This window comes from Grammomys surdaster, unplaced genomic scaffold, assembly GCF_004785775.1.
Source record: "Grammomys surdaster isolate TR1022 unplaced genomic scaffold, NIH_TR_1.0 125603, whole genome shotgun sequence".
Classification (NCBI taxonomy): domain Eukaryota; kingdom Metazoa; phylum Chordata; class Mammalia; order Rodentia; family Muridae; genus Grammomys; species Grammomys surdaster.
This window is the reverse complement of record NW_021620446.1, coordinates 715,064-736,522: the sequence shown is the minus strand read 5'-3', so window position 1 is coordinate 736,522 and position 21,459 is coordinate 715,064. Positions and strand designations below refer to the sequence as shown.

At 52.0% G+C, this 21,459-nt stretch overlaps 3 protein-coding genes and 1 non-coding gene across 4 annotated transcripts; 1 reads left to right on the top strand and 3 right to left on the bottom strand.

The window, feature by feature from the left end:
• Positions 1-1,131: 1,131 nt before the first annotated feature.
• On the bottom strand, positions 1,132-6,006 carry Pnpla2 (patatin like phospholipase domain containing 2). The gene is made up of 9 exons (XM_028786881.1): positions 5,704-6,006; positions 3,694-3,926; positions 3,545-3,610; positions 2,997-3,206; positions 2,726-2,786; positions 2,458-2,625; positions 2,243-2,375; positions 1,937-2,059; positions 1,132-1,836 (listed from the first exon to the last, which is right to left on the bottom strand). The coding sequence occupies exons 1-9, from the start codon at positions 5,888-5,890 to the stop codon at positions 1,557-1,559; spliced, it is 1,461 nt and encodes a 486-aa protein (XP_028642714.1). The 5' UTR covers positions 5,891-6,006; the 3' UTR covers positions 1,132-1,556.
• Positions 6,007-9,569: 3,563 nt separating this feature from the next.
• Rplp2 (ribosomal protein lateral stalk subunit P2) lies at positions 9,570-12,178 on the bottom strand. The gene is made up of 5 exons (XM_028786902.1): positions 12,090-12,178; positions 11,767-11,890; positions 10,963-11,011; positions 9,785-9,883; positions 9,570-9,688 (listed from the first exon to the last, which is right to left on the bottom strand). Exons 2-5 carry the CDS (start codon positions 11,887-11,889, stop codon positions 9,612-9,614), a joined length of 348 nt encoding a protein of 115 aa, XP_028642735.1. The 5' UTR covers position 11,890; positions 12,090-12,178; the 3' UTR covers positions 9,570-9,611.
• Positions 10,798-10,934, bottom strand: LOC114638519. Its single transcript, XR_003713895.1, has one exon. It is a non-coding gene; the product is annotated as a small nucleolar RNA SNORA52 (small nucleolar RNA).
• A 3,224-nt stretch (positions 12,179-15,402) lies between the features above and the next one.
• On the top strand, positions 15,403-21,454 carry Pidd1 (p53-induced death domain protein 1). The gene is made up of 16 exons (XM_028786882.1): positions 15,403-15,416; positions 16,027-16,412; positions 16,994-17,407; positions 17,742-17,951; positions 18,033-18,087; positions 18,168-18,369; positions 18,446-18,571; positions 18,682-18,861; positions 18,944-19,091; positions 19,183-19,318; positions 19,396-19,546; positions 19,634-19,757; positions 19,842-19,960; positions 20,042-20,155; positions 20,256-20,455; positions 20,687-21,454. Exons 2-16 carry the CDS (start codon positions 16,103-16,105, stop codon positions 20,940-20,942), a joined length of 2,745 nt encoding a protein of 914 aa, XP_028642715.1. The 5' UTR covers positions 15,403-15,416; positions 16,027-16,102; the 3' UTR covers positions 20,943-21,454.
• The last annotated feature ends 5 nt before the right edge of the window (positions 21,455-21,459 follow it).

The following is a 21,459-nucleotide window of genomic DNA, read 5'->3' as shown; positions in this document are numbered from 1 at the left end:
CCCTAAACTGACCTGAAAAGCTGGCCTGGCTATCATAGGCTGCAGAGGCGCTGGGGGGCCCTGTGCTTCTCAAGCAGAACCACAACAGGCTGGTTCTATAGGACAGGACCTGGAGACGAGGGGCGGCCCCTGGCACCTAGGCCAGGGACCTGCCTGGCCGGCTCGCCCAGTCCTGCTGTCCCAGGTCCCATAACCAGACCAACCGTTATTGTTGGCTAGGGGCTGCAACCGCAGCCACTGTACACCTTTTGGGAGGGGAAAGTGGGTGCTGAGCTCAGAGGACTAAGCTAAGTTCTACAAATAGACAGCTAAGCCCACCCCTTTGGGAGGAGCAAGTGGGTGCTGAGGTCGGAGGACTATACTAAGTCTTACAACTGGACAGTTAAGCTCACCCACACTCACAGTTCCCCTTTCTCCAAGGCTATTACAACACACACACAAACACAGCACAGGACACTTCAGGAAACCATGGTGAACTCTCACTACCTCAGTACTCCAGACCCCTCCCACGGTTCTGGCGGGAAGCAGGTATGGTTACAGTACAGGAAAGGGCACATGCATCTGGCAATGAAGCATGTGACAACCAAGAAAGAGGAGCCAAGCACAAAGTTCTGGGCAAGATGCCCCAGTGTGGGTCAGGAACTGATCTTCCCTGGTCCCCAGGCCTCCGTTCCAGAAGCTTCACCCTTCACAGGGATCCAGCCCTTAAGTCAACTCCACACCCTCACTCACTGTGTTACTATGTGGAGCGGATGTGTGGGTGACACCTTTTGTAAACATTTTCCCCCCGTGCTTGAGACGGAATCTGGACCTGGTGCATAGTAGGCAGCTGCTCAACCGCTGAGCGACTTTAACCCAACACTAAAGTTTTTTATTAATACTAAGGGTCTCAAACTCCCAAACATATCTGCTGGCCCTTGAAACACTGCCCAAGAGACAGTCGGCAAGCCTCAGGGAAAACAGAGCAGCTTACGTGTGTCCTTGCCAGAGGGCTGACCTTATGAGAGGGTCCCCAGCTGCCAGGACTCAAAGAACCCTGTGAAGCCCAACTATTAGATATTGAGACACCGGTCCACTGGGAGAAAACTCTGTCCGCTGACCACAGTCAGAGGCAAAAGTAACGTGCAGAAGTGAGGAAGGCAGAAGCTAAGCTGTGGCTTTTATTATATCTGCTTCGGCAAAAATAAATAATTCTTCACACACTCTGCAAGGAAACTTGGAAAACAGAGAAGCAGCAGATGTGGAGTTCTTAAGACTGACCCTGCACTGAAAAGGTGGTGAGCAAGAGTAAGGCACAGGTGAAGGGGAGGGCTCTGTGGGCTCCAGGGAAGGGTTACTCCTCATCCCTCCCCACCAGGAGTAGCTTAGTGAGTGGCTGGTGAAAGGTTTCACATCAAAAACCCACTTGCAGCTGTGCAGGGTCCTATGTCCTCATTCCACAGCATGTAAGGGGGAGAGCCAAGGGATAGGGTCTTGTTCTGCCCCCAGACTCCTGTTAGTGGGGCAGGACGACTTGGAGCTTGGCTGGTAGCCGAGTGAGGTGGGAATGATGGTTCTCAGCAAGGTGGGAGGCCAGGTGGATCCTGTGGGGTGGCAGGATCTGTGACGGTGGGGCTGGCAGGTGTGCGCATGCGCAAGGCATCCGGCGGGAAGGCCACATTGGTGCAGAAGAGACCCAGTAGCAGCTGACGCTGGCATTCTTCCCACTTGGCCAGAGCGTCCCCCAGTGAGAGGTTGTTTCGTACCCACTTGGGCAGTGCCTCACTGTAAGTGGCGCAAGACAGTGGCACAGAAGGCAGAGACTGGGCACGCCGCAGTTCCACCTGCTCAGACAGTCTGCAGGTGGGGAGGAGGCATGGAGGAAGGGAATGCTTAGCGGAAATCCGCGATTCCAAGACCCAGGACCCAGGTGGACGGGCGGGTCAGGGCAGCTCACCTGGAAGGCAAATGGTCACCCAATTTCCTCTTGGCCCTCATCACCAGATACTGGCAGATGCTACCTGTCTGCTCTTTCATCCACCGGATATCCTCAGGAACATCAGGCAGCCACTCCAACAAGCTGGGAAGGGAGCACCAAGAGCATAAGCTCAGAAACAACAGGTTGGGATCTCATGGTCCCTTACCAGATACTGAAGACCTATCCTCCCCAAATCTCCCAAGGAGCTCATTGCTCATGGATGATCCCTCTGTCCCTGATGTATATGTTGATGTGTCCTCCCCAGACTCCGTCTCCCACCCTCACCGGATGGTGAAGGACACTGCACTCTCCAGCGGCAGAGTATAGGGTACCATCATGGCAGTCGCCAGGCGCACTGGTAGCATGTTGGAAAGGGTGGTCATCAGGTCCTTCGGTTCCACACAGGCCTCCAGCAAGGCTGCAGACAGGAAGGTGGTAGTCAGTTAGGGAAGTAGAGGCCTCCTGGGCCTCCTAACTGAGCTTCCCTCCCCATGGCACACCCTCATTGAGTCTGGCAGGCAGGTGCTCTAGAATCCGATCCTCTCCACGGGGCCGCAATTGATCCTCCTCTCCAGTCCTCTCCCCGGCCACAGCAGCTTCCTCTGGATCCTCTTCCTGGGGGACAACTGGGGGCAGTGCCAGCAAGGGATTGGGTTGGTTCAATAGGCCTGGGTTGAGGGTGGGGTGATAGAGAGATGCCATCAGAGTTTATGGCCAGCAGGGGGCACTGCAGGTCCAGCTTCTCCCACCCCAGGGCTGCCCACACACCATTCCTCCTAAGGAATCGAAGTCCATCTCTGTAGCCCTGTTTGCACATCTCTCGGAGAACCTGTGGCAAAGGTATAACTCAGTGTGAATGGTGTGGTTGAGGTTCTGCTGTAGAATCCCTGTAACAGCCACTTCCACCAACAACCTGCCCTGGTTTGAAGTGCTGTAAACCTTGGAAAACATCCAAAATCCCCAGTGCTGTCCCAGAGCTCAGAAGTCCCCAGGAGTTCTCTTCCCTGGTGCTTAGTCAGGACAAGCTGTGCAGGCTCACCATGGGCTCTGGCGGGAAGAGAGCCTTCGAGAGGCGGTAGAGATTGCGCAGGTTGAACTGAATGCTGGTGTTGGTGACACGAAGTTCGTGGATGTTGGTGGAGCTGTCCTGAGGGCAGATGTCACTCTCGCCTGAGAATGGGGACACTGTGATGGTATTCTTCAGCTCATAAAGTGGCAAGTTGTCTGAAATGCCGCCATCCACATAGCGCTTTGCAAGAATACACATTCACAGTCACTGAGAGGTCTGCGGGGTGTTCTGGCAGACCTATTCAGTTCCATTTGGGCCTTTGGCCCACTAGGCATTGGCCACTGGGGACTCAGCAAGTGGCCAGACAGATGGAGTTGGGATGAGCACCAGCCAGAGGAAGTGTGAGTCTCCTCAAGACTGCCCTGGATCTTGAGTCATGGGAAGTAAAGGGAGTGAGGGACTGAAGAGGGAAAGAGGTGCCCCAGTGGCCTTTCTCCTCCACCCCTTGTTCCTATAGCCCAGCGACAGTAAGTAGATGACGCTTGTCATTCCAGGGCAGACCATGCAGAGATACTTACCACCCCTTGAAGGGTAGGAGGAATGAGGCCACAGTACACCGGGATAAAAGTGCTGCAGACATTGGCCTGCAGAACAAGACACAGGGTAGTAGACAAGGCTCTGCCGTGAGTTAATCCCATACCCCCAGCACAGTTTCTCCAGTGCCTACCTGGATAAGCTCATCCTTGGAGCTAAAGTGGGATATGATGACATTCTCTCCATCTGAAACACGAGTCAGGGAGATGCCCAGGCGTCCATTGGCACGCTCGTGGCAATCAGCAGGCAGGGTCTTTAGTAGACAGCCACGGATGGTCTTCACCAGATTGAAGGAAGGGTGCAGAGGGCCCAGGAACCGCTTCCGGGCCTCCTTGGACACCTCAATAATGTTGGCGCCTGCTTCACCTGGGATAGCAGGGCCAGGATCAGGGACAACATTCCCAGCTTAGTAACCATCGTTCCTCCAGGACTCCACACCCAGGATACACTCAGATGTGTTACATTCCTTTGACCCTGAAGACACTTATGCCCACACTGGGGACTGGCTCACAGTTGGGACTTTGCCACTTAAGTAGAAGGTGGAAGGCCACCACCCTGGAGATAGCATACAGCAGAAGCTGGCCAGCTGGGATTAAAACCTGCCCTATGCCTGGTATTTCCCAACTGCCTGTCCCCATGAGTCACTGTGCCTAACATGGTATGGCACGTGGCCTAGAGTGGGGAAGACAGAGGGTCAACTCTGACCTACTTCAACCTTCACCTACTTGGCCAGATATAAGGGCAGACCCACAAAGCCCAGTTTAGCCCAAGAGGGACAGCCTCAAGAACATTAACTTAAAAGTAGTGGGCCCACTTCTTGGGAAGACATTGTCTCACTTTGGCCAAAAGCACTCAGGAGACCCTGGGGGTGCTGACCCAGAACAATAGTACGATGGCCAGGGTGAGGAGAATCTAGGGTTTGCCCCCAACCCCCATCACCAAGGACCCGTGCCTTCCTCCAAGATGCTCTCCTTGGCAGGGATGGGGAATATAGATCAAGGGCTTACAGCTGACAGTAGGCAAACTGTCATGATTCTAGCTGCCCAAGATCACCTGTGCAAAGTACTGGTAGTAAGTACTTCTATGAGAGTTGCGTCCCTAACTCATTCTCAACTCAGGTAGTCTTCATGGATGGCCTGAGCCCAGCTACCCACTATACCCACTCCTCTGAAAGCCTCCCTGAGAGCCAGTGGGCAAGATCATAGAGTGAACTCCAGGTATCAAGATCAACACCTGTGTTCCTTCTCCTCTTCCCTCCTCAGGGCAAAGGTGATGGGAAAGAGACAGCAGAAAACTCTAGACAATCTCCTGCAGAGCAGGATGCCCTTGTCACCTTGGCTGACCTATGGGATGGGGGATGGGCAGCAGTTCCCAGGACTCTTAAGGAGGAAGAACGTTGTGTGCTGTAAACAACAACCCACGTGGTAGCCGGAAGTGTGAGACCCAACCCCCTTCGCGCCTCTGTACTCCTGAAATCCTTCAAAGCACGTAAGTATGGACACTCGGTGAAGTGGGTCAGCTGGCTACAACTGGTGAATCAGTCTGTCAATCCACCATGGACAGAGGAAGCAATTATGCCCAGCCCTGACTCCAGCTGCGTTCAGAGGTCCCCTTTAGGAACCATGCCACAGTGCTCAGTTGCCCATTTGAGGTACACTTGTACTAGGCCCCAGAGCCACAGCAGTTTGTAGCGACAGAGCCTCAGGACACAGTGACCGCTGGCAGCCAGTTCAGTACGACCAATGCCCCTCCTCTCTCTCGCTCATGGCGCCGCCCACGATTTACTTTCTCTTTCCAATAACAGTCTAGTAGCACCTGTCTGTCCCCAACCTTTGTGCCCCTTAAGGCGGGCTACATGGACACTGAAGAGAATGCCATAAGCTAAGAGCGCGCCAGGCCCCACCCCAGTGGACTGGACACTCTTAGAACAAAAACAAACCAGAACCCGCCCCGAACCGGGACTCAGAACTGGACTTTCGGTCATAGTTCCGGGATACAGGCAGAGATGCCCCTCTCTACCGCTCCTACTGCATTAGCTGCTGGATCAGCTTCCCTACGCGGAATGGGCGTGGGACGCTAGAGCATCCACCGGCCCGCGCGGTCCCCACCACACCCTGCCCAACTTCCGCGCAGCCCGGCTCACCCAGGCAGGCCCCAGTGACCAGCGCTGTGGCAGTAAGCGCCCCTGCCGAGGCTCCGTAGATGTGAGTGGCGTTGGCCACCAGGAAGGGCGCGTGCTCACGGAGGCAGGAGGCCACGCCAATGTGGTAGACCCCGAGGAAGCCACAGCCAGCGAACGAGATGTTCCATTTGGTCTCTTTTGGGAACATCGTGAGTCGATGTCCTGCGGGCAGTGGGTCCCGCAGTCTGGGTAGCTTGGGGTCCCCGCCGGCGGAGGCGGAGACGCTATGCCGGGAGGCAGAGGAGGAGGTGTTTTAGTGCGGGGGGTGAGGGCGGGGCCTGGTCGGCACGGGGCAGGACCTGGGCGCGCGACCCAACTGGATCAAGCAGGGAACGGCCGCGCCCCCGAGGCTCCGCCCCTTCGCGACACCTGCTGGGCAAAGCCATCTGAGAGATCGGGAGGGGGGGAGGATTCCCAGGCTTCGGCTTCTCTCTTTCGACCCCACAGCTCCTTCCACCCTACAGCTTAGGCAGCCCCTGGACTCAGGGAGACCCGAGCGCGTGGAGAAGTGCAAGTTTTGCACAGATCTGGGTACCGGGAGTTTGTGAGCAGGTGCCTCCTCCTTCTCCAGGAATACCGGCCAGGACACAGACGAGCTGGATGGAACTTAGACAAAATCGCAGCGATAGTACCCCCATGGGCCTGAAAACCCGAGTCACTTAGACTAAAGCCCCCAAAACCAACAAGCCAAACAGACTGACACTGGCCCAGCAAATACTGTCACAGACTCAAGTCCTGCTCCACCATCCTAGGGGACCCTCGGTACCCTTGCTGCTCACTTGGGTTTTAGTTGTCTGATCCTGGCTCCTGTGGGGTCTACTTGGTCTCAGACAAAAGCTTCACCCCAACTAATTGTTCCAGGAAGTGGTGTGCTCCTGGGTAAAGTTTCCCTCTCACCCTTTCCCTTGATTGTTCCCTCAGCTAAGGGACATCTTACCCCTCCCCAAACAAGATTGGGGTTATGGATGACAGTGTCTTTTTGCCCAGAAATTCTCACTCCCAACTCGGTTCTAGACCTGTCACAATAGAAGTACAACTGCGTTTCCAACAATTCAACCTTAAGATCTCTGAGCCAGTGCCTTTTATTCAGGTGACCCAGGTCCTTGACATACACAAAGAATTTCAAGACCAGCAAGAATGAAATTAGTTGGGCTGGAGAGATGGCTTAGCGGTTAAGAGCACTTGACTGTTCTTCCAGAGGTCCTGACTTCAGTTCCCAGCAACCACATGGTGGCTCACAACTATCTGTAATGAGATCCAATGTACTCTTCTAGTATGTGTCTGAAAACAGCTACAGTGTACTCATGTAAATAAAAATCTTTTAAAAAATAAAGCTTGTGAAGAAATTGAGCATCTTAAAATACCAGGCATGTTTATCTATCCACTCCTTTAAAAAAATGAAATTAGTTTATTAAGCATACAAATGAAAGCCACTTAAGAGGCAAGTGCAGGCCTTAGAAATGTGCCTAAGTACCTGATCAGTAGCTATATATGTGACTTGGAGGGGTTTTGATGCTGATTAATCTAAAAATAAACTAATTTTTGATACAAGATAAAGGACCTGCTGTATACTATGGTCTTCAGTCCTAAGTTCAGTACCTGCCTTCACCTCCCAAATGCTGGAATTAGAGGCCCCTAGCTTAATAGCCTTTTAAAGGTTTGGCAGGCTTGCAGCTGAAGAAGGAAGTGTATTGAAAATAACACTCAAGGGGATCCTTACACGTCATGAGGAGGCGGCGTTTGAAGCACAGTTTATTAGCCATTTTGTTTGTGAAGTTTTCTCAGAAAATGGGAGTACAGTTCTTTGGCAGGTGGTCTGGTCAGTTATGTTGAAAACCCTTGGATGTCAGCCACCAAGAGAAGGAAGTGTACATCAGCAGAGAGCTGGGTGAATGGGTGCCAGGGCTGGCTGTCAAAACCCCTCTAGTGGTCCCAAGGACAAAGACCAAATTGGGAATGAAGAAACAAGGTGGGGCTGGTAGACAGGGAAACAAGTGAAGGCCACAGGTCCAAGGGATCCTGGAGACATTCTGTAACAGCCATTTCATACCCAGCATAGGTGTGGTCATCAGTGTCCCAACCCACTGCACAGTCAAAAGGTAGGGTGCTTTGGGGCTACTGAGTCGAGCTTTGGCAGATAGATAGACCATCCAAGGAGGGTGAGCAGTTTCTGTGGTCCTGGCTGAGACTTACAGTTTCTACCTCCCACACGGACCACAACACAGCTTACTTCTGAGTGCAGGTGCTGAGGTCCAAGAGACAGAGCCCTGGAACTAGAGGGCTTTGAACCACCAAGATACCCAATACCCAGTAGGGATACTAGAAACAGAGCCCAGGTCCTCTGCTACACCCAACAGTGCTTTTGGCCCGATTTAAAAACAAAAAAAAACATGTGCAGGTACCCAGAAATCAAAGGGGTGCATATGAACCCCTAGATTTGGAGTTACAGGTATCTGTGAGTCTCCTTAGATGCTGGGATTGTAACTTCAGTCTGCTGATAAGGGCACTTAAAATTTCCAGAATTTAACTTTTTAGTCAGAAGGTTCTGGGATTCAACTCTAGGGTATCCTAGGTGTCAGGCAAGCACTCTGCCTCTATTATTAAATTACCTCAGTGTAGAACTTTCCTTTTTTTTAACTCACCTGCCTCCACCTCCAGAGTCCTGGGATTAAACGTGAGTGGCCAATTGCCTGGCTCAGAATTTAGATTTTTAAAGATCAATTTGTTCTATGCTGGCTTGGACCACATATTGAATTTGAGGCCAAATGTTCTCAAAGTGGGGTGTACATGAGTATGTCCTGATTAATATGACCAGGAGTTTAGGGTAAGGGCACAAGCCCAGGGCCTATCATGGTGGTCACAGAAAGAAGATAGGAACTTAAGGTCCTCCCCATTATCTTGTTCCAGTAATGGGCCTGAGGGACAGTGCTGTCCCAGCTCAGTAAGACCTCTGCTCTCATTTCCACAGAGGGTAAGGCTGTTTGGGTACACACCCCTCAGGCCCCTGGGAGATGCTGGTGCCAAGAACAGGGTTGGCCTTTCTTAGAATCCTGAGGCTGGATAACTACCATGAACAACCTTGTAAGAACCCGAAGCAGCTCCAGTCCCTCCCCTCCTTCAGGATACTGAGTATGGCTGGAACCTGGACCCTCCTACCCCTAGCCCCATTTTTATCTGCTCCCTTACAGCTCCTCAAAGAGTGTGTCTTCTGGTCTTCTCGACATCCTTCCTGGCTTCATGCTGGCCATAGTTTATTACTTGCCACAAGAAGCACCAGTGATCTTCTCTAGCCTGTTTTAACACTCATCTGTCTCCCTGAAAGACTGACAGACCCTTTACACTGCAGTCTCATGAGGACCTGAGTTTCACCCTCCACATAGCAGCTTGAGAACAGGCACGGCCTAGAAATTTATAGCCAGCATACAATCAAGTATGCACAGTACAGAGAACTGGCCATTAGATGGCTAGAACACTGTGAAAAGCTATACCTTGATACCACAATCCTTATAGGGAGACTTAGGGACACCCTCACCAACAAGCTAAGTGGAGTACTGATCTATGAACTACTCTTACAGCAGCAGAGCCTGTGCAACTACTCAAATAGCATTTCACCGCATGGTCTCATTTCCCATACCTGTTTTCCCAGAATGTTTTAACGAAAACTGCCAAGAATCCATCTCAGTGTCTGACAGTTCTCTAAAGCCAAGGCCCTACTAAGTAAAGGGACTTTGGAGATCCTCTTCCCCATTGACCCAACATACTCCCAGAGTAGAGCCTAGACTGAAGACACAGTATGTCGCACACTGATGAAGTGTTTAAAAGGCCACTCAAGATACATAAAAAGGCTTTATTTGCAGGGGAGCAGGGATTTAATCAAACAAGCCAAATCCCATGTCATCATCCGACTCCTCAGACTCTTCCTTCTTCTCGTCTTTCTTCTCCTCGGCTGTGGAGGAACACCATAGTGAGCCCCAGTCAACAATAAACCTCGAGTACCAACCCCCTTTGATTACCACCACCCACTCACCAGACCTCTATTTACCTGCAGCAGGGGCAGAACCAGCAGCAGGAGCTGCAGAGCCAGGGGCAGCAGAAACAGCCACAGCCCCACCAGCAGGAACACTGGCCAGCTTGCCAACTCCTATATAAAATAAAAAGAATATGAGAGTGGAACAAAGACCCTGTAAGGGTAGAATCACCACCCTAGGGATGTTATTACACCAGTGGATCTGCCTACTTAACACTGCTGCCGCCTGCTTTCACTCTACAACACAAAGCAACTTTGCACACGTCTAAGGAACATTGTAATACCACGGAAGACTTCTTTCCCCCTATCCTGACTCACTAAAAAGAAACATGGAATTAGCCCCCCTATGACCTACACCTTAAAAAGATAGACAAGCTAGGCATGCCTTTAATCCCAGTAGGGGATGTGAGTTCAAAGCCAGTTTGAAGAGAGAAACCTTGTTGCATTTGCTGTTTCAAAAACCTCAAAAAACCACACAGTAACAAAATAAGCTAGGAGGTGGTAATGCATATCTATAACCCAGCACTTGGAAGAGGCAGGTAGACTATGAGTTTGAGCCCAGCCTGACCTTACACAACATGACAGTCAGGTGCTACTCAGATAAATCCTGCCCCCAAGTAAATTAAAAAAAAAAAAAAAAAAAGATCAGGCTGGGCTCCACGGTGCATACTTCTAATTCCAGCACTCAGGAGGCAGAAGCAGGCAGATCTGTGAATTTAAGGCCAACCTGGTCTATAAAGTGGGTTCCAGGCCATAAAAGTTGTTACAGAGAAAATCTGTCTCAGAAAAACAAAACAAAAAAACAGACCACAAAATTTTGTCTGTCATGTGCACAGGTCAAACACACTGTTAACTGCTCAAATTGCAGATAAGTACTAGTCTGGCAGTACCAGAAATCCATATGCCTAATAAAAGGTAAGAAAAAGCCTGCACCAGTTTTTAGCACCCCCAACCCTTGCTCACAGAAAAGGCTTTCACATCCTGGTAGGTAGGAGCAATAGAGAAGTGACCCCACTGCCAGCTCCTGAGCATGTTCAGAAGTGCTGCCGGCACAAGCCTAAAATAAAAAGGCCTCGCACAACTCTGGCAGTGTTTCTAGGATGCTCTGGTCCACAAGCGAAGCCTGGCAGATCACTGGCTGACCAGCAGGGATTAGGATGGACCATAAACATGTTAACTCCCCCGGAACTCACCCTGAGCGATGACATCCTCAATGTTTTTTCCGTTCAGCTCACTAATGACCTGGAGTAGACAACCATTGCTAGCAGTCAGTAATGCAAGACACAGAAAGGTGTTCTGAAGATATTAGACTGGACGCTACTCCCAGAAACTAGCCATGGGACAGTACTGGGTCAAAGCTGTACAATTGGTAGTTTTAGATACTAAAATTCTAAGGTTCTGTAAAGTTTAGGTTCCATGTACAACCTAGATAGGGTATAAATTACCTTTTTAAATAAGTTTTAAGGGGCGATGAGGTAACTCTATTGCTAAAGACTTGGACTCTTTCAGACAGGATCATACTCTGTAGCTCAGGCTGCTATGGTTACCATATCCTAAACTTTGATTCCCAGCAGTAACCCTAACTATAGGTTCAGAGAGACCCAGATGTCTCTGCTGGAATCTACACTCAAGTACATACACCCTTTACTGCTAATTAAAAAAGAAAAAAGCTGGTTTACACAGTGAGTTCCAGGTTAGCCAGAGCTACATGGTGAGACCTTCTCTCAAAAAAATAAAGAAACAAGTGAGTTGTGTCAAACTTCAACAAAAGCACGATAGCCAGGACTTTGTCACGTACGGATTTTTTTTTTGATTGCACAAGGTCCTTAAAAGGATTAAATAGAAAAACTATCATTAAGACGGGTGTAGGCCTCCTCCACCCATTCTTTTCAACAGGTCATCTACATTTTCTCAGAAGGTAAGATCCGACCTAAAAGGGTAAGGGCCGCCACTGGCGGACATTTGGATACAGCGGGTCCAAGTAAGCAGCAAGCTACCTTGTTGAGCCGGTCATCGTCCGCCTCGATGCCCACGCTGTCTAGTATTTTCTTGATGTCTTTGGCGGTAGGAGAAGAGTTGCCCCCGAGGGCGGCCAGCAGATAAGAGGCGACGTAGCGCATGCTGAATGGGACAGACAGAGGGTTACGGTGGTGAGGTTATCCTAGAGGCCTTCTGATTCCCCCTCCATTTTAGCCAGCAAGTGAGACCATGTGAGGACCAGGCCTTCGATCACGGAAGGCTGTGTAACTCTCAACTCCCGGCAGCGGTTCACCCCTCAGTTCCAACCAGGGTTCGTGGCCCAGCCGGCCTGGTTACTCACTCGGCTCCGGTGAACAGACCTCACGCGTGCGACCTCGGCGGCGTCGGGCGGCGAAAGGAAGACGCTGACGCAGTGGGCGGGGGTAAACCACTACCCAGAAGCCCCCGGGACACGCACGGCGCCGCGTAGGGGCGCCTCCCATTGACGAAAAGGGTGCACCGGAAGGAAGAGATTGCTTTGTCCCCCGTCATGAGTTCCCCACAAGAAAACAAAGGGGTTTTCAAGTGCCAGTTGCTCCGCAACATGGGCGAGAGTCTCCCGAAATCCACTGAGAGCACGGCCAAAGCTGTCAAACCCCTTTAACGCTTTGCGTTCCCAACATGCCACGCGGCTCCACAGCTCCCAACATGCAGTGCGGAAGCTCCGCCCGGGTCGTATTAGGGCGAACTACAAATCCCATGATGAATCACTGTAAGACCGTGACACCGGAAGTGTGCTCCTTTCTAGCCTTTTCTCGTTGCACGTGGGCTAGGTGGGTGGCTGGAGGTTCAAACTGTCGTTCTATTGGTCGTTCCCTGTTATTGGGCCCCAGAGTTCCTAAGTCGTGCTGGGGCTAATGGCTAAGTTCAGCTGGTCTGAAAAAGTTGGGCGAACTGTCTGTGGCCTAGTGATTGCGGCCGTATCTGTTTTTTTTTCTTTTGAGACAGGTTTCTCTATATACCCTTGGCTATTCTGGACCTATGTGTAGACCAGGTTATCCACGAACTCACTAGATCGTCTGCCTCTGCCTCCGGTGTGTTGGGATTAAAAACTTTTTGGCTGGAGAGATGGCCCGGGATAATAGCTTTGACGTTGACTTTTCTTCCAGAATTCAATTCCCAGTACCCACATGTCACAACCATCTGTAATGGGATTTGATTCCCTCTTCTTGTGTGTATCAAGACAGAACACTCATATAAAACAAGTAAATATTTTTTAAAAAGGTAACCTTTGCCTCGTTAGGAAGTGGTGTTGCATGGCTTTAATTTCAATACTTGGGAAGCGGAGGCAGGTGAATCTCTTAGTTTAAGGACAGCCTGGTCTGTAGGACAGCCAAGACTACACAGAGAGACCCTGTTTCAAAACAACAAAAAAGTGTGCCTCTATACTAGGCTCTGGAGACCTCTCTGTCCCCTTCTCACTCCCACGCCTTGAGATTCACAGGATCTGCCTCTTAATGTGCTGGGATTAAAGGTGTGGATTACCACACCTAACGATTTTTTAAAAATGTGAATGTGTGTGCTCCTTGGTTTGCATGTGCACTACATGTGTGCAGTGCCTTCAGGAGCCAGAAGGCAGCATCAGTTCCCCTGGAATTGGGGGTACAGGAAGTTGTGAGATGCCTGATAGCAATGCTGGTCACTGAACCAAATTATTTGGCAAGTGGTCTTAACTGCTGAGCCATTTCTCCAAACTTCTATTTTCTTTAATTTTGAGACATTGTCCCATCATGTAACTCTGGCTTGCCTGGAACTCACAGAGATCCACTTGCCTTTACTTCCAGAATACTAGAACTAGAGACATGCACACCATACCTGGCATGATTTTTTTTTTTTTCCTGAGAAAGGGTTTCTCTGTGTAGCCCTGGCTGTCCTGGAACTCACTCTGTAGACCAGGCTAGCCTCGAACTCAGAAATCTGCCTGCCTCTGCCTCCCAAGTGCTGGGATTAAAGGCGTGTGCCACCACTGCCCCGCATGCTTTTTTTTTTTTTAATGTTGTCATGTTTGTTTGTTTGTTTGAGACAGGGTTGCTCTGTCTCACTAGATGTCCTGGAACTTGTTCTATAGATTAGGCTAGCCTCCAACTCAGAGATCCCCCTACCTCTACCTCCAGAGTGCTGGGATTAAAGACATGAGCCATCACCGCTTATCATGAATTTTTTTAACTGTAAAATAATACCAAAGAGGGCTGGAGAGAGTGCTCAAAAGGTGAAGAGCCGCCGGGCGGTGGTGGCACACACCTTTAATCCCAGCACTTGGGAGGCAGAGGCAGGCAGATTTCTGAGTTCAAGGCCAGCCTGGTCTACAGAGTGAGTTCCAGGACAGCCAGGGCTACACAGAGAAACCCTGTCTCGAAAAACCAAAAAAGAAAAAAGAAAAAAGAAAAAGAAAAAGGTGAAGAGCCTTTTTGCAGATTAAAGGCATATACCACCATGCTCACTGATATAGACTTAAGTAATATTCCTAGGATTATTGCTTTTGAGACAGGGTCTTGCTGTGCAGCCCAGGATGGCAACTCTCCCATCTCAGCTAGGTACTACGCTTGCAGGTGAGCGCAATTATACTAAGCCCCTGGGACTATTTTTATAAAGATCCCTCTGGCAGCTTTACAGAAACAGTGAGAAAGAGGCAGGTGGTAGAATGGAAGCAGACAGAACGTCTGCTCATCACTTAGACTGTGGAACATTCACTTGGTCATTACCAGTCCACTAGCTCTACTGAGGATTCTGGGTGTCGGCTTCAATATTCACCAACTAAAAGAACCACATAAGTCAGGGAAGGAAAGCCAGGAAAGCCACTGCCTAGGCAGTTGGCCCACAGTAACATTCAATGGGGGAAGTATCTGAGTTCCAGCAAGCTGGAGTTCACTGCAAAGCCTGAGAAGGAAGTCCTAGATTCTGGTTCTCAACCTTCGTAATACTTTGACAGGTCTCATGTTGTAGTGATCCCAACCATGAAATTATTCCTGCTGTTACTTCATATCTGTAATTTTGCTACTGTTTTTTTTTAAAGATTTATTTATTTTATTTATGAGTACACTGTAGCTGTCTTCAGACACACCAGAAGAGGGCATCAAATCTCTTTACAGATGGTTGTGAGCCACCATGTGGTTGCTGAGATTTGAACTCAGGACCTTTGGAAGAGCAGTCAGTGCTCTTAACCACTGAGCCATCTCTCCAGCCCAATTTTGCTACTGTCAATGAATGGTAGTGTAAATATCTTTTGGAGATATAAGTCTGACAAAGGGGTAGTGACCTACAGATTGAGAACTACTTTCCTAGAGGGGTTTACACCCAGGAGGCCAGCATTCACAGTTCTAGCTTCTAGCAAGGAGTGTGACAATAGCCTAAAGTTACCCCAAAATTCCTGTCTTAGCATGCACTTGGGGCCCAGACTATGCAGTGCCACCACAAGTCTGGGGTTGTAGGGGTCTGAAAGTGTGAGTTCCCCTGAGGGTCACCGGCCTCCCTGGTGCAGACAACAAAATAGGAAGCGTCAGAAAGAGTCCAGGAGAATTCCTACTGGCTGGCCGGGAGGGGCGGAGCCGGAGGGGCGCCCGCCCGGAAGCGCGCCGGCGGGAAGACGGCGTGGAGCGCGCCTAGACTGGCGGGGAGATCTGCGTAGCAGGTACTCAATGGGAGGCGGGAAGTTTCCTCCAGAGGCGGGACCAAAGCGATTCCACACCTACTGAGACCCTCTCTATGTTCCCCATTTGACGGAGGTGGGAATTGGGAATTGTGGCTCTAGAGTGTCTGCTAATGACCGCGATATGGGATCCTAGCACAAGAATCCCAAAGTTCTCTTGGCTCTCCTTTGCACTGACCTCTCGGGCACAGTGACGCCTGCAGTCGAAGAGAGTTCTGGGTTCTCCCCAAGCATTTGGGTATGAAGGTAGAAAGTGGGTCCTTATTACAAGAGTCCTGTAGGTAGGATCAGGGGTCACATGGGCAGATTCCAGAATTGAGGTGGGAAACCTCTCCTTATCCTCAGTCTAGCAGGGTTTTCCAAGCTATGCTGTTCACAGAGTCGCCCTGCCTGGTGCCCCTCCCAGGCAGAAGGATCCAGCACAGATGCAAGCCGTAGGGCTGCGGTGACCACTCTACTCACTACCCCTGGTACCCTGGGTTCTTGGGCTGGTGGTTTCAAGAGCTCCCCGGTTTCCAAACTGACTTATTGTTGCTCTGACATGGAGGAGGAGCTGGTCCTCTACAGCCTACTCCTCCCCCTGCTTCTCCAGCTTCTATCAGCCTTGCCTAAGCAGGCTTGCTTGGCAAGCTGGGACATGTCTGGTCCCAGAGGACCTTCCATGGGTGATGGCTGCAGTGTTGGAAGGGCAGAAGCCAGAGGAAACTGCAGCTGCTGCAGAGGATGCTGCGAGACCCACAGTGCAGGCTGTGGATTCCAGGCCCGGAGCACATTTTCTCCTGGCTGGGAACAAGTTGAACTTGGACTTACACCCAGGGGGCTGCCATCGGCTGCAGTACCTGTGTTCCCAGCAGCCCCCACAGCTGCTGCAAGTGGAGTTTTTGCGGCTCAGCACCCACGAGGACCCTCAGCTTCTAGATGACACCCTAGCCAAGGTTCCGTGGAGTCTGTTGCGCCTTCGCTCCCTGGTCCTCAAAGGTGAGTACCCTTGCTCCTCACCCTGTCCTCATCTCTGTCCCAGCTTTGACTGGACTTCTTGGTCACAAAGGCCATCCTTGTCCCAGCCCTAGCTCCAGACCTTTCATCTCCCTGCAGCTCAGGTGTGAACCCGCACCCCACAACTATTCCTTGTTCTTAGCCCTATCACCTTCCTCCCCAAAGTAAGGCTGGCTGAGCTCCGTCTCCTGAGCCTAGAACCATGAAGGTGCCCAGTTGGGTCTCTGCAGATCCCAGTTTTTCTGGGGTGATGCTGTCAGTTTTTGTTTTTTTGAGACAGGCAGGGTTTCTCTGTGTAGCCCTGGCTGTCCTGGAACACACTCTGTAGACCAGGCTGGTCTCGAACTCAGAAATCCACCTGCCTCTGCCTCCCAAGTGCTGGGATTAAAGGCGTGCGCCACCACTGCCCGGCAGATGCTGTCAGTTTTTAATGAACTGGTGTCTTCTCTGCTTTTCTGTCTTTCTCTGTCCCTCTGGCTGGCTTAAAAGGGAGACTTTCTCTGATGGGGTTGAATAGAGGAGACTCCAACTCTGAGGGCTTTAGCTGTCTCCCCCACTTCCAGGTGGCCAGAGCCGGGGTGCCCTGGGTGCCTGCCTCCATGGTACCCTGACCACTCTGCCTGCCGGCCTCAGTGACTTGGCCTGCCTGGCCCACCTAGACCTGAGCTTCAACAGGCTGGAGACACTGCCGAGCTGTGTCCTGGAACTGCGCAGTCTGGATGCATTGCTGCTTTCTCACAACTGTCTCTCAGAGCTGCCCGAGGCCCTGGGGGCACTGCCCACTCTCACCTTCCTCACTGTGACACACAACCGCCTAGAAAGACTGCCCCCAACACTGGGGTCCCTGTCCACCCTTCAGTGTCTTGACCTCTCTGAGAACCTTCTAGACACCATACCCTCTGAGATTGGAGACCTGAGCAGCCTCCGTGAGCTCAATCTGGCCTCCAACCGGCTGCACAATCTCCCAGCTTCCCTTGGTGAGTAGCAATGATACCAGCTTTGTCTCACCAACCAGTATTGAGCAAGCCTCAGCTACTGCCCAGAGCTCCATTCCCATGTGGCCCCCTGCAGCCTAAAGTCTTGGGACTCTGGCCTCCTCCCTCTTCTTCCACAGAGACCCCTGTGCACTGCACTTGGCCTGTGAACCTTCACTGCTCCCAGATGGCCCCTTTCCTTCTACCTCCTTGGTTGTGTATAATTCATATGTGTCATTGTCCCACCATGTGGTAGAGCCTGAAGCCTTTAGTTTGAATGTCTTGTCAAGGTACCCAGGGCCACCATAAGTAGCCCTAAGCCAGCACTTGCCTGCAGCGGGGCTGCGGTCCCTGCGGCTTCTTGTTCTACACAGCAACCTCCTGACCTCGGTGCCCACTGGCTTGGCCCACCTGCCACTGATCACCCGGCTTGACCTGAGGGACAACCAGCTCCGAGAGCTGCCTGCTGAGCTACTAGACGCTCCCTTTGTGCGACTGCAGGGGAATCCTCTGGGCGAGGCCTCTCCAGCACCCCCAAGTTCCCCAGGTAGGCTTGGCATGGGGCATGGCCAGGCTGAGTGGGTGAAGGCACATCCCCGTTCTGACCAGATGCCTATCCCTTGTGCAGACATATCCCAGATTCCAGAAATGCCCAGGCTATTCCTGACCTCAGATTTGGACAGGTATTGGTGGGAATGTGGTTAGATCTGTCTACCCTGCCTCCCAGGCCACACCAGGCCCTCATACCTCTTTTCTTACTCAGCTTCCTTGTGACTCCCCATGGCTGTTCTGTGACCCTGGCCTGTGGTGTCCGCCTACAGTTTCCAGCAGGAGCCACCACCACGCCCATCACCATCCACTATCGATTATGGTTGCCCGAGCCAGGCCTGGTCTCTCTGGGACCTCATGACTTCCTGCTTAGTGGTGTCCTGGAGCTGCAGCCACATGGGGTGGCTTTCCAGCAGGCATGTCCAAGATGGGTAGGGGGCAGGATGGTGGCCTAGGCCTGGCCCCATCTCACAAACTACTGTTGCCTGACAGGATGTGAGCTTATGGCTGCTCTTTGTCCCTCCACGAGTCCATCGCTGTCGTGAGGTAGTTGTGAGGACACGGAGTGACAACATCTGGAATGATCTAGAGACCCACCTGGAGGAAGAGGCACCCAAGGTGACAGCTGCCTAGGCCCTTGGGAGTGAGGGGAGAGGAGCAGCTTGCCCTGACACCACCCACCCCACCCACTGTCTTCTGCCCTGACTCTGTCTTCCCGTGTGTTCCAGAGGCTCTGGGCTCGCTGCCAGGTCCCCCACTTCTCCTGGTTCCTGGTCGTGCTACGCCCAGTATCCAACACTTGCCTGTTGCCACCAGAGGGAGCACTTCTGTGCTCCTCAGGTCATCCTGGGGTCAAAGTCACTTTTCCCCCTGGGGTCACAGAAGAGCCTCGGCAAGTCTCCATGCAGGTATTGGCAGGGCAAGTGGTGCCAAAGGGTAGCAGGAGGTGCCTCAGCGTACAGGAAGGCACTGAAATGGTTCTCTGTCCAGGTAGTGCATATGGCTGGACTAGAGCTGAGAGCCCTTCTGGAAGAATCAGAGGCATCAGTAAGCCCCTTGCTGTGCCTTTCACAGAGCGGCCCCCCCAGCTTCCTACAACCTGTCACTGTGCAGTTGCCCTTGCCTCCTGGCGTTACAGGTGAAGCCACATGCCACAGGACCAAAGATGGGTGATTAGAAGGGGAAACAACATTTAGAGGGGCTTTAGCCTTCTGCCACTTCCTGTCCAGGCTTCAGTCTAGACCGCTCCCACCTACATTTGCTCTACCGGACACCCCTGACAGCCACCTGGGATGACATCACCACTCAGGTGGCACTGGAATTCACCCACCTGTATGCACGCTTCCAGGTCACACACTTCTCCTGGTTAGTGTCCCCTAGCTTCCGCAGAACTCCTCCTGCCCTTCGTCTGTATGGCTACGCCTCAACTCTGGCACTTCCAGGTACTGGCTCTGGTATACTACCAAAACCTGTGTGGGGGGCCTGGCCCGGAAGGCCTGGGAGCGGCTGCGACTGCACCGTGTGAACCTCATTGCGCTGCAGAGGCGCCGAGACCCTGAGCAGGTCCTGCTGCAGTGCCTGCCCCGGAGCAAGGTGCGGAAGCACGGAAACATCGGAGTGACCTGAAGGCCAGGGTGGGCACAAAGCTTTGGCCTTTAATCCCTTGTGGGTGCCCCACAGGTAGATGCCACCCTGAGTCGGCTGCTGGATCGCTACCGTGGCCCTGAACCCTCTGAGACTGTGGAGATGTTTGAGGGTGAGAAGTTCTTTGCAGCCTTTGAGCGGGGCATTGATGTAGATGCTGGTAGGTCTCTCTTATGCAGGGTGCCCTGGGGAGTGACACTTGGGCCCCTCCTACTGAGTTTGCTTCTCTCCCAACCCCCCACAGACCGTCCAGACTGTGTGGACGGCAGGATCTGCTTCGTCTTCTACTCACACCTGAAGAATGTGAAGGAGGTATACATTACCACAGCCTTGGACCGTGAAGCTCAGGATGTTCGAGGACAGGTGGGCCGATGTGTCAGTATCTTGGATGGAGGTATCTAGATCTGAGGTCAGAGCTCTGAACCCCACATGACCCTTCCTCAGGTGTCCTTTTATCGGGGTTCACTTCCCGTGGAGGTGCCTGAAGAGGCTGAGGCTGCCCGGCAGAAGAAGGGCACAGATGCGTTGTGGATGGCCACCTTGCCCATCAAGCTACCGGTGAGGCTGGAGAGACATAAGCTGACAAGAGGAGATAGTCTCAGGGTGACCAAAGACAAGAGAATGAGTCCAAGCTTACTGTATCCTTGCCTCCTGACAGAGACTCCGGGGAGGCCAGGGGCATGGGCAGGGGACTGACTTCTCCTTGATGCCTCTGAACCTGGGTGATGCGGAAACTGGATTCCTGACACAGAGCAACCTGCTGAGTGTGGCCTCACGTCTAGGTCCTGACTGGCCAGCTGTGGCCCTGCACCTAGGCATGTCCTACCGTGAACTACAGCGGATCCGGCATGAATTCAGGTGAGCTTCATGAGTTCTAGTGATCCTGCTGACTCCCAGCTTCAGGTTCAAGGCTGACGTCTCCCCCACTCTCCACCCCTATACACTAGCTAAAAGCTTTCAAGGAGGTGGGGATGGAGCAAGCACCAGTCTGGGGAAGGAAGGTCTGGTCACCAGCCCGAGTAACTTTTGAGATGTATTGAGCCTTTGTGTGTATTCCTGGGCAAAACACCTTCATCGCCACCCCTCCAGGGATGACCTAGATGGACAGATCCGTCACATGCTCTTCTCTTGGGCTGAGCGCCAGACTGGACAGCCTGGAGCTGTGGGACACCTGGTACAGGCCTTGGAACAGAGTGACCGGCAGGATGTAGCTGAAGAGGTACGCGCCATCTTGGAGCTTGGCCGCCACAAGTACCAGGACAGCATTCGGCGGACAGGGCTGGCCCCTGAGGAATCTCTGCCTGGCACCTCGGCTTCACAGACTCCAGAGTCTGCACAGGCGTAGGCTTACAGACTTGAGATAGCCTTAAACTTGACTTGGCCAGTGGGCGGAGCCCTATCCTTCTACCTCACCTGTGTGGTACAGTGATACAAAACCCCCAGCATACAAAACCCCCCTCACTGTCTAGCCCAAGCTAGCCTCCAACTTGGAGAGAGTGCATCTCAGAGATTGTTTTACTTAAACGATAGAGAGCAGGTTACCTAGGTGATCTGAAGCCCAGTCCCTGTGTGTGCCCATACTTGCTACCATGCTGGGCCTTCCTGCTAAGATAGGGGCAGAGAAGGCCTGGAGAGATGACTCAACAGTTAGCAACGCTGGCTGCTGCTCAGGGAATCCATGTTCAGTTTCCACTACCTACCTGATGGCTCATGACAGTCTGTAACTCCAGTTCTGAAGGATTGACACCTTTCTCTGGCCTCTATAAGACACCAGGCGCACGTGGTGTGCAAACATGCATGCAGGCAAAACATCCATACATATAAAATAAAAGCTATTTATTGTGTGTGTGTGAGAGAGAGAG